Source organism: Solea senegalensis, linkage group LG5 (assembly GCF_019176455.1).
Source record: "Solea senegalensis isolate Sse05_10M linkage group LG5, IFAPA_SoseM_1, whole genome shotgun sequence".
Taxonomy (NCBI): domain Eukaryota; kingdom Metazoa; phylum Chordata; class Actinopteri; order Pleuronectiformes; family Soleidae; genus Solea; species Solea senegalensis.
In genome coordinates this window covers 5,412,009-5,430,061 of record NC_058025.1, presented here as the reverse complement: position 1 = coordinate 5,430,061, position 18,053 = coordinate 5,412,009, and the positions used below count along the sequence as shown (strand labels likewise).

The 18,053-nt window shown below is 44.1% G+C and overlaps 1 protein-coding gene across 1 annotated transcript in view; it reads left to right on the top strand.

Moving 5' to 3' along the window:
- The window catches only part of fam172a (family with sequence similarity 172 member A), a 123,080-nt gene that overhangs the window by 77,904 nt on the left and 27,123 nt on the right, over positions 1-18,053 (top strand). The window contains exon 8 of the mRNA XM_044025939.1: positions 504-623. Coding sequence (XP_043881874.1) covers positions 504-623 — 120 coding nt within the window. The remainder of the gene's footprint in view (positions 1-503; positions 624-18,053) is intronic.

The following is an 18,053-nucleotide window of genomic DNA, read 5'->3' as shown; positions in this document are numbered from 1 at the left end:
GAGGACACGTGTTGTATTTCTTTGTGATCGGGAACACCTGTGTGTGTGTTTTGTATATCCTCTCCGATACTGTGTTTTCCCTTTGACCTTCCCCTAGTGTCATCCCATTATGCCTCTACTGGTATAGATGGATCATCGATTCAGCAACAGGGTACAAATTAAGATTTAAACGTTACGTCTCCGGAGTTATTGAGTTTTACATTTAGGGCATTTGCAATATGCAAGACTTATTGATCTGCTGGAGTGTGGCTCTTTATAGAAATCACCTCAGGCCACCACCACTGTTTTTTTTGGTTTCTTTTTTATACTTCTCTTTTGGGAACCAGTTTTGACGCCGCAGCTTTAAATTTCTCGGAGTCTGACATCTGTATTGACGTTGAAGTCTGAATGGCCGGGACGTTTTAAGTGTTTCTTAATTGCGCAGCTGAGTTTTTTGACAGAGTTCAAGCTCATGAGGGCTTTACCCCACTTTATTTGGACTTTTTTGTGTGTGTGTGTTGCAGGAAAATGCCTCCTCCGAGGAACACGTGCTATACGTGTGGGACAACTTTGTGTCCAGAGCCGCAGCCAAGAATGTCTTCATCATGGCCCACAGCTACGGAGGGCTGTCTTTCGTTGAGCTGGTGAGTGTTTTAGTTTTCCACCTACCTCCCACTGACATAAAGACACACTGATGCACACAATACCCTCCTGTCAGCACAGCAATCACACTCACACATGGTCACAGTGGAAAATCTGCATATTCTATGCCCCGTACGGGCTAAACGTCTGCACACACACACACACACGCACACATTCACCGCTCACACCCATACATGCACACGTCACGCACAGATATGTGTGTAGAAACACGCAACGCAGCGCGAGTGTCGGTCACCTCAGGGAGACGGGTCGTGAAACATGGTGGAACAATTAAAAACAAATAGCATTTTGTTTCCTTGAAAAAGTCTCGCTTCTGTAAACAATCTGGTTCATCCTTGTCCTTGGGCGCTATCCACCTCCTCTACACATCAAAAACACACGGATTAAAGCGAAAGAAAGAAAGAAAGAAAGGAAGAAGAGGGAATGGAAAATGCTGGATAGCTAAATCTAGGGATGGCGAATACAACAACAACAGTGTTACTGTTAAACCAGATCTCGCCGCCTAAAGAGAAGACAGAAGATAGTTTGAACGATGGTGGGAGGGGGAGCAGATTTAAAAGAATTAATGGTTCACAGGGGAGGGTGAAAATAAAAGTTTTGGCTGCAGCCTCTTGGCTTTATAACTGCACCCCCGGGCTAAACGGGTCTACAGTGTGTCTTTCGCAGGTTATATGGCGGCTCCTATAAGCTTAATGTTTGATTTTCTACCGTTTGCTTTACCGCGGGCGTCCACCTGGGACCCTGCATCACATTATTGATCATCACTTTCTCTTTTGTTAGTGTCTTAATTAATAGAGTTACTTAATAATAAAGTGTGCAGATAGCCGATGCCATCACGGTGAGTTATTCTTACGTGTTTGGTGAAGCAGTAAGGAGCGACGTTTGATGTCGTACCCCGCTAGTTTGCGACGCACTGCTTAAGTGATCCTCTAGTGACTTGAATGATTCATTTCCATCCACTTAGAAATGTTAAAAAACTGGTGAAGGAAACACCTACAGTGGGAAAAACCTCTGAAACTCTGAACCCTGGACATGACGGTAGCAGCAATCGAGATCGATGGTGGACAAGATTTTACGAGAAAAATGGAAAAACCTGCAAGTAGCACTTTTAGAAATAGCACTTTTATTTACATTGCATGTACAGGATATGATGTGTTATCCTTTTTTAATCTGACCTTTAAACAAACAGTCTAGGGACCCGTGTATAACAGGTGTCACCACACCTCTCATTCCTCTTGTGATTGGCTGGGATCAACAATAATAATAATAATAATAATAACCGATAGAGCACCTTTAAAGAAAAGATTACAAAATGCTTTCACAGACTGGATTAATGAAAGTCAAACACGACGACAGACGAGTACGAAGGTCACGGGTTGGGATTCGGCTTCGATCGTGGAGTTTGCGTGTTCTCTCCGTGTGCATGTGGGTGTTCTGCAGCTACTTCAGTTTCCTCCCACTTTTCCAAAACATGACTTTAATCAGACACTAAGTTGACCATAGGTGTAAATGTGAGAGTGAGCGGTGGTTCATCTCTGTCAAAACAATGAAAACTCATGTTCAGTGTAGGCCCAGTGCTAGCTGTATTAGCATTTTAACTATACTCTGTGATTTGAGAGCTTGGTTACATGATCTGACGGATTTACTGATACATCTTTTATTATTAAGGACATACCTCTCCCCTTTTCTTGGGAGGAGGAGAGAGGCAACAGCGTGAGGATGTGGCACGTGGGGGATTAAAGGTGGGCACTTGTCCCAGCGGTGTTTTCAGGAATATGCTATTTTCGTCACCGACTCTTTTTTTTTGTTGTTTTGTTTAGTATTTTGTAATTTTAATTTGGCTGCTAAATATTCATGCAGTGTTTTGTCCATGACAGCTTCACAATCTCCTGGGCTTTCTCAGAGTGTGACGAAGAAGACGAGCTATTCTCTCTGTTTGTATCTCTCTGTGTTTCCTTCAGTCAGAGGGCTTTGTGCGCGCGCGTGTGTGCGCGTGTGTGTGTTTGTATGTGTTTAGAGGCCTCGACTGAGGCTCTAACTGCAGTCTTTTATGTGATATCCCTGTCATGTGAGAACCCTCGCAGACAGTATGTGCATATATAGCAGATTCACGGTATATGGTGAAGATAACATCAAAACAAAGACTTGAAAGACCCTCGTGTTCGCTTTTCACTTACAGGGTGTTTCGGATGTGCCATTGTCAGGTTTCCCCTGGAGGCCGCTCCAGCGTCTGTTGTCTATCAGTGTTGAAACTCCTTCACCTCTTTCAATATAACACAGAAAACTCAACCACATAAGTGTATTCATTAGTAACCTTCAGTTGCCTTTATCTGCAAACTTGCTAAAAGAGTTTTTTCTTTGTATATAGGATTTTCTGTTTAGGTGCATTGTCCATGCAGAGTATTCTACTAGGCCACTGGTCGCCCACGCTGTGCCTGCGGGTACCTGGTCGCCCACAGGCAGCCACTAAGGTGCCCGCAGCACACTTCTAATAATAGTCACCAGTCTAGCCCTTTAACAACCTCCGTCCAGCCCCCTTCATCATTTATATATAATGTAAAAAGAAATAATGTCACTGATTTTGCTTGAGTTCACTGACAAAAGTGATGTAGATCTCAGTTTCCGGGCAGGTTTTTTTATCCAGCGCTCTCACAGGTCTGTGGACGTGATGCTGTCAGTTAATAAAAACCAGTAGGGAGACGCTGCTGAGCAGCGGAAGTGGACCTGGCCTGTTAATAAGTGTTAATTATTGTGATCAGTCGCCCAACATGTTTGCAATTTTGCCTCCTGGGCATCACCTGAAAGTTCTTCTCACCTCGCTTCAGCAGTGACGAGTTAGACAGCGTGTCATAGTTATTGTTTTAGTCCGTGTGAAACTAGACCTTTCTAAAATACAAGTAAACGTGTCATATGGATTTTATTGAGTAATTGTTATATTTTAAGTAGTTTATGTTATTGTATTTTTATTTATTTTGTTTGTGTATGCTTGCATGGTTGCATCTCTGCCCTGACCTTTGCCAGGACAATCTATCAGAAGAGAGGTTTAATCTCAATGAGTTTTTTTAATCCTTGTTAAATAAAGGTTATAGTAATTATTATTATAATAATAATATATAAAAAGAACTAAATGGAACATTTCAGTCTCTGCAGTCTCATGCTCTGCTCTATAGGTTGTTTGGTATTTTATCCAAATGCACTCAAACCACATATACTGTACATACTGTATGTGATGTCGTGTAAAGTGGCTAATAAACATTTCTTCCTGTATTTTGCTCTCCCTCACACATACTGTAAGCACACACACACACATTCATACACACGCCATCTACTTAATTGAGGAGAAAGTGGTCCGGCGGGACGGGATGGGAGCTGTGTGCGCATGAGCAGGCGAGAGCAGTTTGGAGCCTTGCGGGATGAACCGTTTGACACATGAGAAGACCCAGAGAAAACAAGCTGTCTGTGGGTTAATTACTGCTCCCCTTTGCAGTTAATAAATACATTTCTGATCAAGCACATCAAAAAGGCCCGCCATTAATTTCCCCTGCTCCCTCCCCTTGCTCCGGAGCATGTTAGCCCCTGTTTGGAGTGCTCAAGTGTTACATTGCAATTTGATTTCTTTTAAAACACTTTACTGTGTGTACGGACTAATTATAGATACATCAAAGGGTGTCTAACTGCCTCTGAATGAGAGCGCGAGGGAGAAGGGCGAGAAGCTTGTGCTGCAGGGGGAAAGGCTCGTTCTAAGCTTCACCCCCCACCTTTATTTTTCACCCTTTTTCACCCAGAATCCACGCATCCATCTCAGTTCACTGTTCTGTGCTCCTGTCCTTCACTCTGTCTCTTGTGTGTAGTCCCTTCTGACACGTGTTTTCATGCTTGGCCAGCGCGTTCTTCTCCGCCCGCTGCTCCTCCTCACGCTCCCTCAGCTGTATACTTTTAAAAGGGATATTTCACTGATAGCATGTCTGCCAGTCGCGACAGAAGACCCCGAAAAATCCCACTTAACTAAAAGACTCACCTGTAAATGTTGCTTAAAGCTACAGGTTTGAACGTCTATCGCCCCCTGTGGCCGTTTTCAGCCATAGTCCAGCTGTGTGCAGCCGTCTCACTTCATACTAGTGATATAGTTATACTTTTCACTTATTTCAAAATTGTATGAAATAATGAAGCCCCTGCTGTCCATCCATTGATTCTATTTCTATCTATAAATTCCATTAGTTTCAACAGACCTTTAAGGAAATGCTATTGTCCTTGAGTGCTACATTGCCACCCAAGTGAGACTAAAATAATAGAACCATACATAATTAGGGCCCTCAATCAATCAATCGATCAATCAATAGAACTTTATTTATATAGAAGGCAATGTAACTCAAAGTGCTTCACAGGATAAAGTATAATTACAGAAAGCAACAAAACCCTCACCCCCCCACCCGCTGGTATTACGTGTTATAAACAGAGAAGAAGACGAAAATAAGTGAAGAAGTGAGGAAACACCGACAGCCGCGAGGGAAAACACTGAGACTAAAATACTAATGGGTGATCTAAACAGGAGGTAAAAGAGAATTAAAAAAAACATAAATAGTAACAGATAAAGTGTAATGAAAAAGACAAGCAAATAAGTAAGTAAATAAAGAAGTAAATGAGGTACTGTGTGGAACACATGATAAACAAAGAGGTGCAGTACCATAGAAGATTTCAAATTTGGTTAAAGTACACTAACCGGTAGAATAAAATCATTTGTGTCAGACGTTTTCCTTCCTTTTCATCAGCAGAAGTGAGGGCTGGGGGTTGAGGGGAGGTGAACGTATACGTGGTGGTTATGTTGAGGACAGGTTGTCTAACCCGCGCTAACCTTCTCACTCAGCGAGTGAAAAAGGAGCGCCGTTATTGGACAGGACAGAGGGCAGCGTTATATAAGGTCTTATGTAAGAATGCATCTGTCTCCCAGTACACAAACGTGTGGGTGCCGAGCAGCCAGCTGCCAAAACAGCCCTTGAAAAACATTATTACAGATTTGAAGTGCCCTCTATGTATACGCCACATACAAACAGTATAGAGCATGCTTGCAAATGATCTGTCTGGGCACTTTCTGGATTGTGCCATCTGTTTCAATCTATAACAAATAGATTCTCCCAGCCGTCCTTGGTTTTCAGTGTGTGTGTGTGTGTGTGTGTGTGTGTGTGTGTGTGTTGTGGATAAGCATCATATGTGGGAAGACATGCTTGAGGTGAGACAGACAGATACAGAGGATTTCTTCACTCCTTGTGGACTTCATCGCTACTGGTGTGTGTGTTGGAGGATGAAACACTGCTGGGTGAAACAGAATGAGTCAGAGAAGTTTGTTTTACATCGTTGAGACTTAAGAAGTGATTAAATTCTAGAGATGGCTTGATAGCATGGCAGATACCAATAACGATACTGGTTCTTTGGTGCCAACTACGCCCTCTCTGCAGTCTCTGACATTTGCCCGTGCAACTTCATAACTGGCACGGCAACACCGACACCGACCGCACGGAGCTGTGCTAACATCAAGTGCACATCCCTTTAACAAGTATCTTTCTGGAAAACCACCAGAAATGTACATTTGTAGTGTGCATTTGTTGTAAAACAATACTTTTCTTTCTTAAGCAAGCAACATTTAAGCAAGATAAAATTGGCTGGAGGTTGTTTGAGGTTTTCCGTCTCGTCGGAAGTGAGCAGTTTCCACGCTGCTGCCGGTGTTTGTGCTTTGGAAGACGTAACAAATGTGTCTTCTGAATGGCACAACGAGTATTGATCTTCTCATAGCAATGTGAGGTCTGGAGTGGTTCAAAACTATTGTCAATGCTGCCTCAGTGGAAAATGATTTGTTTATGACAAGACAGACAGCAAACAACGTGGCCCTAATAAAGCAAAAAAGGTTGGAATATGACTAAAAACACAAATAAGCGCCCGCGAAAAGTTTCAGAAGTGAATTCTACCGCTCAAAAACCCTGTCAGCAGTATGACGATATGAACTCTATCATCACCCCTGCAAGTCCAATTGTTTCTGTTCATGAAGACCAAACAGAGGCAGAATAGTAACATCAAAAACACCACCAAAAGTTACCCACTGCAGTCACCAAAAACTTTAAACTGTGTCAAACCAATTAGCATCAGCGTGTATCCGAAATGCTCTTCAAGCAGCACATCAACCTTCACCTGAGTTCGTCACCACACGAGCACTTTAATTTGTTGACAGAGTCGTCCCAGTGCAGTGAAAATGTCCGCAACACGGGCTCAGAAGAAAAAATCCCCCCCTCGTCTAATGTTGTATCTGCCGCCTCCGAAAACTCCGAGCACTGGCCTGTCTGTTGCTTCTGGAGGGGGATGAAGAGAAGGTTTGTTTTCATCTCAAGGTTCTCCATAGCTAGCGGGGCTTGCAAGTGATTCACCGAGAGTGCCGTTTCCTGTGTGAATGCGTGCATGTGCTTCCGTGTGTGTGTGTGTGTATATCTAGCCTGTCTGTATCTGCAAATGGGTGCACATGTGTTGTATGAGGCTGGAAAAGCCTCAGTTGCTGTTTCCATCATAACGGAACGGTAAAGCCCGGGGTCAGGCCTGCGTTCTGGCGGAGAGCAGTACCTTTACTTGGTAGACGGGGTGTGTGCCGTGCCCAATGGCCGCGTAAAGCGTGGCGTTGTAGCGGTGCGGCGACATCCAACAGCTCTTTCTTTTTCTGCTCGGTTTGTGGCTGTTTGTCTCAACAAGACGTCAAACAGACTGCGGGCGGATATTCACACCCGTGGCGGTTGCTGGTCTTTGAAACAGGGGAAAGCCCATTTCAGGCCCAGTTATTTACACATAAGTTCTTACATAAATTCTGCAAACGATCAACTACTAGAACTAGGAAACGCGATAATTCTATAAAACTGAAATGCTGTTATGAAAATGGTCTATATCGCCGAGCAAATAACCCACAACGACCAGCTATTTGTCTACAGACTGTGTATCTTTCTGCTACGCTGTCAATTACAAAAACTGGTTCCGACTTTCTGACAGTTCCACCAATCATCATGCAGGAGCCCAGCTGTCCGCCCACCCCTCCATTGACTCCCAGAGAAGCTGAGCTTCCATGGAAGTGACCATCGAGCGAGTGGTTTTAATGCGGAGGCTGCTACGGGAATACGAAAATCACGTAAGACAAGCTGTCCCGTCCTACCATACCATACCATTTTACCCTGCTACCAAAGAATAGATAGGTTGGGGATTGGTTATTTTAGTACCATTCCTCATGGAAAAAAATGACATACTATACTGTACCGTACCGAACCGTTCCACTCAGTGGAAACACGGCTAATGATCCTGAGCAGAACCAGCTTGTTGGAGAGCGGCTATTAGAGCCATGTTATAGGGAGAAGAGGAGGAGAGGTGATGATAAATGGCCGGGGCGCACTAGCAGAAATTAGTGGAGCCGTATGCAAAGCTGTGGCATTTTGTTTGATGTGAAACAAAAGGACCACCGTGACAAAAGTGCCTGCCAGCCTGCACAGCAGGGCAGCAGCCCTTAGGACGTACACCATCTCTACTGATGGTAGTGTGTGTGCCTGAGAGAGAGAGTGTGTGTGTGTGTGTGTGTGTGTGCATGCGGTAATGCATGCATATCATGCATGGGCCTGTTTTCTAGCCCTGTCTATATTGTGTATATTATCCCTCTCTGTGTTTTGTGCTCCACTCGTAATGACAGACAATGCCTAGCCCTTTGTACGCCAAGAAAAAAAAAAACATGGCTTGTTCCTCAGTGCAGCTACAGCATATTTGCTCTATTAAGCAGCTGAAATATAGACGTCTAATTTCTTTGTGAATGAATAGGCATCTTAGAGAGCGGCTCTCCTCTTAACATAAGGATGTAAATTGAACTGTTTAAATGTCACAGCGAGCAGTGCTGATTTGATTTGAATTGATTTGCTTGTTTCTGGAAAGGGAAGAAAAAAAAAGACTTTCTTTGCCAAACCTTAGCTGCGCTGGCTGCCACAGATAGACCAAGGTCTTTCTTTCCACCTCAACAACACATTGTGGGGCTTCTGAATTCTTCTATCTGCTGTGATTATGTACAAATGGCCTTCATTTGCCATCCATTTCAAAGCTGTAGTGCTGCATTGTGACTAGAGGCAGATGACGCAGACCAAATTACAGCGGGTTTGCTGCCTGAAAAGGATACTCGCACAATAGGCTTTGTGAAGTATTCCCTTCAATACGTCGCCATTATCCTCACCTTTGTTGGTGTTTCTCTCAATGTTTCAAGACCATCTTTGGTTTCTAGATTACATTTGTAGTGTTGAGGAAAAGTGGGGGGGGGGAATACTTTAGTGTGTCACACTATTCCGTCCGTATCTAGAGACATTGATTTTGTTTGTTTTTGTGTTGTTTTTTTTTTACTATTAATGTCTTGTTTTATTCATAACGTAAACGCAGTCTGTTGCCGTTCACGGTTCATTACTTTCTCAGAGAAGGTTGCGTGTCTGTCTCTCTGTCTGTCTGTCCGTCCGTCTGTGAGCGGCATAACGAGGAAGGACGAATTTCGATGAAATGTTCCGGGGGATGTCGGTCACAACGCGAGGAGGAAATTTTTTAGATTTTGTCGATAAAGGCGGTTTTGATTTCAGGGATGTCTTTTAAGCGTTTGTTAATCTGGCGAGATTGTGGAGCGTATTGACTGTGGGAAAGTGAGCAGCCCTGGCAGAGTTTGTGTGCTTCCTCTGGTTTGAATTGTTTTATTTTTGTGATGTGCATATCCTTCTTATTCTCTCTTGAAGATAGAACTTTTTTTGCATTAAAATGTCTAAAAACACTCTTTAAAACCATATAAATCTGTTTTTAATTGGCTGTATCATTCCGCCAAAGGTGAGATGACCATAGAAGCTTTACAGAATTCAGTGTAGAGCGTATACAGTTCTAAAAGTTGTAAGAAACACCTGAGGGGTGCAGCTTGGACACATCCTCAGTGATGAACCCAGGGACGTTGGGTGTTTCGGGTCTCAGGTGATCGGACACCCTCGCCTGGGCGACTCACCTCCTGTGCCCAGCTTAGTGTGTGTCCACTACTGTCGTTTAAACAGAACGGGTTCTATTTTCTGTTTAATGACACTTTTATTCTATTCTGCTGACAAATCTCTGCACCGCGATGTTCTCGCTACGTCACGGCGCCATCAAACGAGGTCCTCCTCTCACTGTTTTGCTTGAGATGTCCCCAGTGGCAGAAATGATGTGCCGCGCCTTTTAAGTTCAAGTTCTTTGATAATATTTCAAAAAAAATGTGAAGAGCAGAGAAGCAGCTTGGGGCCCAAAAGGCAGGACCAACTTGGCGAGAATACAGAGTAAACCACATCTGTCCTGTGTCCCCCCCCCGTTTGCTGCTATAGCTATCTTTTCATCCTCGGAATTCTTCGTACATCACTCATCAGCAACAATGAAGCGTCTGGAGTTATTGATGAACAATAATGGCGTCTGTGATCTGTCTCTGTTGATAAAGGCTAAACATGCATTTCCCAAAGTTACACCGCGCCTATACCGCCACCTACTCACGACCACGGACACTAACTGTGAACGTTTTTCCTCTCTTTTCCACTGAATGACTACTATATTGAATGAGTGGAGTGATCGAGGTTCTCCTCAAGGGCTGTTTGAACTGTAAAAGCGGTGGACTGTTGAGAGTCGCTCTCAGGGAAGTGATTCACCTTGTGTTCAGTGTTTTAACAGCTGCTTCGCCTGAACTTTGATTCACAAGTGCTACAGGTGACGGTTCATAGAAAGCATTCGCGATTCAATGCGAGTTTGACAAACTTTTTTTGTTTTCATAATGAACTATTCGGGGGGTTAGAAAGGTCATGCGAGACATCACCAACAACCAAGGGCAAAATTAAGGCATCACTCGCTTTTATTTCCGTGTGTGTGTGTGTGTGTGTGTGTGAGGTAGGAGTGTGTGCCTCAGCAGCGGCCCAGAGGCAGATATGGAGCTGTAGCTCTCACCTCGAGCTCTGACACTGGAGTGTTCAATAACGCTTCAGGATAACTTGCACCGTCGAAAAACCCATCTTTCTTTATATGCGTCTTAAGTCCATATCTCTCTCTCTCCTCTCGGTGGTTGTCAGTCTGCGGTTGCGAGTGCACAGCTGTCTGTCTGAGCAGTCCAGCGAGTCTCTCCCCTCGGCCGCTTCACTTTCCCCGCGAAAGTGAAAAGAAGCGGCGTCTTCGCCGCTGCTCGCGCACGTAATTAAGTCACGCACCACTTCTAATTGGTCTCTTACCCGATTTTAAATGGATAACACATTTTTAGATTCCAGTGTATAAAGATACAAGGGAAAATGTCACTTGTTAATATTCAGTAGCTCGGCTCCTTTTGTCTGACCATTGATGGCTCTGAATGACCAAGCACGCTTTCACCAGGTCATCGCACTCCGTCGCCTTCCTTCCCTCAAAACACTCGGGCGTTGCCATGGTGACGTAATTGAAAATCATTACATCTCAAATAAGTATTGTCGAGGTGACTATTCATAAGTCTCTCACCTTTTTGTCTTCCTGTGTGTTTTTTTTTTTTTCCTCCCTCTCCAGTGAAAAGGAAGTGAAAAATCCATCTGTCCTCAGTGCATCATTGTGCCGAGGCTCTTTCTAATCTCTCTTGTCCTGCTCCACCCTCCTGCTCCTACCCCACCTCTTCCATGCATGGTCCTCTTTTTTTGTGTGTGTGTGTGTGTGTGTTGCCACTTTTATGATATAAGAAACCGCGCTCGTTGAAGTTCATTTGAGTTCAGTGAAATCTTGGGGGATTCATCATTACATATTTACTGGCTGAGGCTGATCTTGCTGTAAGGTTCTACCCTCGTCCCATTGATCTAGTGCGCATGTTCACTCCTGAGGTTACGGGACGTGCTTCCATTTGCATAAGGCCCTGGGCAAGGTTCTTTCCACCATTGATTGGCCTGTCCATGAGCGCCCCGTGCCTTCTCACATTGATCACTTTGTTTTTTCCCGGAGACAGTGCTACTCAGAGTTCAGCTGCTGCTCCGGCACATCAGACCTGCCGGAGGAAGAGTGAGAGAGAGAGAGGGGGAGAGAGGGGGAGAGGAGTGAGTAGGAGTCAGAGGGCGTTGATGGAAAGGTTTGGAGCTAATATCTTGATATTTCTGAATACTTTTCATTAAAATGTTGACACTCGAGTAAAACTAAAAATCAATTCCAGTTTTCACCCTCCGTGTCCTTACAGTAAGAAACAATGCAGTGCAGCGAGCTGCAGCACAATCTCTTGTGTTTTGAGACTTTCCGTTGTCAATTACACACGTGCAAGAATACATGGTAGGAAACAAGTTGTCATCCGGGCGTTACAGTGTAGCCTGGTGGTAATGATTCATCTTCTTAATGGCAATTATTGAAGCTCTGTAGCTCAAATGGTCAGAAAAATCACTATTTGATATTTAGCGCAAAATGTTCATGCGTGTTTAGCAATGGTGTCCAAAAATGAACAGCCCCTCCCCCTCACAGTATACATGTATTCATTTATATACACTGTATATGATATAGAATGAGTTATTGCAGGTTTCATGGCCAAATAACCGAGGTTAAATAATAATGACACAAATCCTTATGTGTGTTTATGTGCACGTTTCATTGTGTGTGTGTGTGTGTGTGTGTGTGTGTTATTCTTACGGCATGGCGTCAGCGGCGGCGTAAAGGCTCAGACTCCCATGATGCACCGCTTCCTCTTTGTTCTGCGTGGTGAAAGCAGCGTGCGGCTTTGTCTGCCTCCGTCTCTCGTCGCTGTCTCTCTCCCTCTCCGCTCGTCGCCTCCAGAGGCAAGGTCTCCCTCTCTCTCTCTCCCTCACTCGCTGTCCCGTACTCCTGTAAAGCTCACTCACTCACTCACGCGTTCATTCACCCTTCTGTGCGCATTGGGCTTTGCGTTCCATGCGTTCTTTTGCCCCTCTCCTCGCGCTGCATTTGTTGTGTTTCACTTTCCCCTCTTAATTCGCAATGAAACACACTTTCTTTCTTTCTTTCTTTCTTTCTTTCTTTGCCCCCAGCCCCTGTTGTCAATCCACTCCACATTACTGTTCTTTTTTGTGACACTCGGCGCTTCTCTGGTCGCGCTCCTCCTGCCGACTTCACTTGTCTATAAACTTAAACTCTCTGCATATTATGGTCTGTGCTCCGTCCTCACATCAGCCACGACTGACCTGACCTGAATTTTGTCTTTTTTTCGACAACAAACACAACTTAAGAATCATGCTTGTCACAGTTCCTGCCTAATAAAAACGTGACCTCTGAGGTTATGTTGTTTATTTGTTTGCGTGAAATCTTTAAATGGGGGAGAAAAAGAATTCAACCTGAAAATGAAAGAAAGTCCAAATAGTAAATTATTTTTTCGTGTTTTTTTAATACCTGGAAAAAGCACGTCGCGTTCAACACTTTATAAAACATTTTCCGAGCAGACGTCACACTTTTTGTCTATTTTCCCTATTATTATTGGTCCTTTTACTCTTAACACTGTTCCCACTGTGGCATTTCCATGCATTCACCTGCTGTTGTGTGTGTGTGTGTGTGTGTCAGCTGGTTACGACCTTGGTCACCTTCAGCAGAGACGGAATAGGAGCGGCTGACGTGAGCTTTGAATGTGGGGAAGATGACATGTTGACAGCTCAAATGAATCGCTCGTCACACGCCATCTTTTTTCTCCCCACACGCACCCCTTGTTAATTCTGCCCGTAAGAATGCACACAATATAAGAGAGAGGATTCTTGAGGACATATGTGGTTGCACATTGTCATGCTGGCATCACTTGAATCTCACTCCTTCCCACCCAGTTTTACTCACTCTCTCTCTCTTCAACGCCGTGAATGGTCTCATTCGACAGCAAATGTAGGAGGAAAGAATGAGTCTCAGGCACTGAAAGGAGGGAAAGTGTTGTTTCTGAAAAGCTGTGAGGAGCAGCAAGGCGGGCCCTGGTGCAAATGTCAGTGAACTCACTGACTCTAGGGTTGAAGTTTAAACCCTCTTTTCCCCTCCTCTGCGTCTCCGCGTTGCATCTCCTCTCCTTTTTCACCTTCTCTCGCCTTAAAGTCTGCATCTCCATCCACGCCCGCCTCCTTCACTCTCTCTCTCTCTCTGTCTTTCACTGCTTTTTAAAGTTCACTGAATGGGGAGTTGGTATTCTGTGTGTTTTTTTTTTTTTGCCTACTCCAAACCCTCCAAATACCAGGGTCACAGCATTGTTTTTAGCGAGTTTGTGAGGAATTCTTCAGTATCGGCGCTTCACCTGCAGAATACGCTGCTTATTTCCACAGCGTTTGTCTCTCCAGTGTTTTAACAGAAGACACAACTGATGTTAAAGGGGAAAAAAACCCAAAAACAGGCCATTGCAGTTTGTCAGTCATACATATTTTGCACTTCAAGCATGAAATACCCCCATAGTGACTATTCAGCTGATCTATTCCCAACTCTGTAGCCTTTGATACTTATGGAAAACCGAGTTTGAATCCATTATGGCAATTTTTTCTTCTTTTTTTTTTTTCCAGGGATGTGTTTTAGTTATGTACCTGTAGTAAAACATATTTAATTTTTGAAACCCCCGGAAAGCTGACAGTGAAAAGAGATGAACTGTTTTATGTGCCATTTTAAGGCTTTATGTGCTGTGAAATACGACGGGGGCTATGAAAGAGCAAAAAAAAAAAAAGAAAAAGAAAGAAGGGGAAGGAGAGCAGAGTGAGGAAGCGAGGAGAAGAAGAAGAGCAAGCGAGAGGCTCCTGGTGAGGAAGTAGCCTTTGATGTCTTTGCCGGGTTTCGGTGCTGAATGCGGGAACTCACTGAAGGGGAGTCCTCGTTTCATGAAGCTGGATGTCCGAGTGAAAATGTAAAACACACAGAGATTAAAAAAAAAAATCCATTCGTGTTCCTATACTCGCGTGGATTTGCTCTTCGCTCCGTTTCTTGACCAGTGAGGTTTTAAATCGTCGCCCTGTCGTGTCACTCGTTAGTGAAGACTCGTTTGTGGTTTGTCGTGTTCAGATGTGTTATATCTCTGTGTGTGTGTGTGTGTGTGTGTGTATTTGAGGTCTTTTTGCGGCATCAGAAGCTCATTTCTGAGGAACTGGTTAAGTTTGGGGCTGAGATTTGAGTTGTGGTGGTTAGGTTCAGTTCCGAGTTAGGAGTTTGTTTAGCCCGTCCACATGAATGGAATTCAACGCAGCGTCCTATGAAGAATAGTGCGTGTGTGTGTGTGTGTGTGTGTGTGTGTGTGTGTGTGTGTGTGTGTGTGTGTGTGTGTGTGTGTGTGTGTGTGTGTGTGTGTGTGTGTGTGTGTGTGTGTGTGTGTGTGTGTGTGTCCCAGTCTCATATATATTCTGCTTTCCTATTAGATGTCTTCACAGTGGTCCTCTGACTCCTCTGACATCAGCTGTCATGCATGGCCTGTCTGCCGCTCTCTCCCTCCCTTCTCACTTTTTTCGCTCTCTCACCCCTCGAATATTAAAACATCTTGGTCATGTCAGACATCCTTTAACCACACCCACCCCCCTCCCTCCTTCACCACCTACCAGTTAACATGTATAACCCCCCATCTGTGGTGCCCAATCCCCAACCTCGACATCCATCTCTTCCCTCGTCCGCCTCTCCTTCCTTCCCCGGTGTCCTGGGTGTCACCCGCCCTCCAACCCCACTGTTCCTCCCGCGTGACAGCACTTGCGTCCTCTTCACCTCTTGCTCCCTTCATGTGTGTCTTGTTTTTGTGGCCCTCACTCGTGGTGATGCTTAGTTGATTTGGTCTGATTTCTCTTTGATGAAAACACTAGGGGGCACTGCCTGTCCTTTGTTCCCTGAGCAGGATTTGATGCATGTGTATTTTTTTTCTGTATGCGTGGTGTGTGTGTGTGTGTGTGTGTGTGCGTGTGTTCCTGTTTGTGTTTGTATTTTCCCGTCCTCCCCTCCCGGCCTGTAATGGATCTGCATTCAGATGGACAGGAAGGCAGGAAGACAGCAAGTCTCTGGTGGTGACCAGGGTTAGTCCACACACACACACACACACACACACACACACACACGAGCCCTGTGTTCCTGTTTGGTCAACCCAGGGGTGCGGGTTAATGAAAAGGTCTTGGACCACAGAGAGGAGCGACAGTCATCTCACAGACACCTCTGCTCACCTCCAGCCCTCCGAGACCCTCTCTCCATCCATGACAGCCAACCCTCCCTCCACCTCCCTCTCTCCCCTACTGACCCTCAGTACCTGCCCCCCCCCTCCCTGGGTCACCCCACATCGTCTGGCTGCCCGGTGGCCACCAAGAAACACAGCTCGCCCAGTGTGGCATTACAACGGAGGTAGATAAACTCAGAGCGTGGGGCTGTTTGTTGAGGGGGTGACAGGGGGAGAAAGAGAGTGCATTTTAGACAAGAGGCCAAAAAGATGCCACCATCTCCTCCTGATGCCCAGAGTTGTTTACTGTGCTCAGTCCATACCATTCAATTAGCCCTCGTGCTTTTCTTCCTTGCTGATATATCTGCGATTGTTTTTGCAAAAAAAAAGAAAACTCCAGAAAAGAATTATTGATTTGTTGTGGTATCCTTATTATTATTATTATTATTTTTTTTCTTTCATAATAAGCAGACAGCTGATGAGGGATGTTTGATAGTGCTAATTGGCAGCTCCCGTCCGTGCAGTGTGTGGTTGGCAGTGGGTTGGGGCTGGGCGAAGTGAAGCGCCGCTATTGTTTAGAGGTGTCAAACCCGACGCAGAACAAAGAGGACAGGAGAAATGTGCTGCGCTTGCCTATCAATGTGCTGAATGCAGCTAAAGAATGCACACACACACACACACACACACTTATAAATATATATTATATATGTATGAATGCACACGTGTATGTCCATCCATGCACACACACACACACTGCATTACCTGGAGTCGTACACCACACCAGCCTCACACACACACACACACACACACACACACACACAGAGTGGAGACAAACAGCCTGAAAATGACAAGATAATCACCACATTCAAACTTACCTTCAGCGCCGGGTAAATGTCTCTCTCTGAGACAAACTAATAAATATACTGTTTTCTTTTCAAATGCTCGCCACTGAAGGCCCTAATTACCATACGCTGACAAAGACCTGACAGAGGTGTAATAGTTAAAAAGGTAATTTGACTACAAGTAGGAGTTTGGGTGGGGAAAAGGGTCAGCGTGCCTGCCCCCCCCCCCCTCGTCCGCACCACCACTACCTCCTCCCCCTCCTCCCCTGCACCCCATCTGCCGTTCTCTTTAATGGTTTATTCACGCTTTTTCGAGGACTTTTTTTTTTTTGCATGATTGACTGACAAGGTCTTTTTCCGAAATAGCATCTTCAGTAATGAGAAATAATTGACTCCCTAATCAAAAAAGGGGTTCACGGAATCCACAAACCCAACTGTAATCTTCTGTGGCATTTCCAGCAGAATTGACAGTCCTCATAGCTGCGGGCTCTATACCACTTTGATTTAATTGCTTTTTTTTATAAGATTAATAATATTCTTTATACCGTATTGGGTGTGTATGGTCCATGTGTGTGTGTGTGTGTGTGTGTGCGCTGTACACTCTTCTCTCAGGCTTTGTTTTTAATCAACAATATCACTTGAAAAGCACTTTAACTGGTGTACTACTTTTTGTGTGTGTTTTTACATTTAATTCATTAAGGGAATCCTTGTGGTGATTTCATTATGTACTTCAGAGTGTGTCACCGTGCTTGTGTTTTTTCTTTTATAAAGCGTGTTACGAAACACTCACCGCGACAGTAGCAGAGGAATAAAAGTACATTTGAACCTAATTCCACGTCCAAAAAAGTTCATTTTTAAAGTTATGTTTATTTGCTATATTTTTAATTAACACTAATGAAATTATTTTTCTTAATTACATTTTTCAGCAAAGTTGAGCTTCTACTATCTGTGGTATTAAAAAAAACTTATATTTAAGGCTTGAAGAGGAACTGTTTTTTTTTGCACTTAAATCTTTTTTAATGGAACATCATCATGATTATTTAGATATTTTTAATAGCTTTACTCTGGCTGTTTAATTGACTAATTGAATTGCTTTATATTTTTCTTAAAACCCTACATTAGTATTATTTTTAATCTTTAATTCTCGTGTCTTGATTACTCTGGGCATAAAAGTAATAATTTTTAAAGTGTGTGTAAGTTTTTTAGAAGACGACGGGGCAAATTAACTTGTAGCTTCCTTCAGTCTGTTCAATTTGCAAATATGGCCTCAATACCTTTCTTTTCCCTCTCTTTCTTTTTCTGACTCATCTTTTCCTCACGTTTTAAATCGTAGCTCGTGGCGATGAGAAGTTAATTTCAGATTGTTATATATTTCCATTAATTTCATTTGGCCTTCTGTAGTTCTTCACTCACTCGCTCACTCACTCACT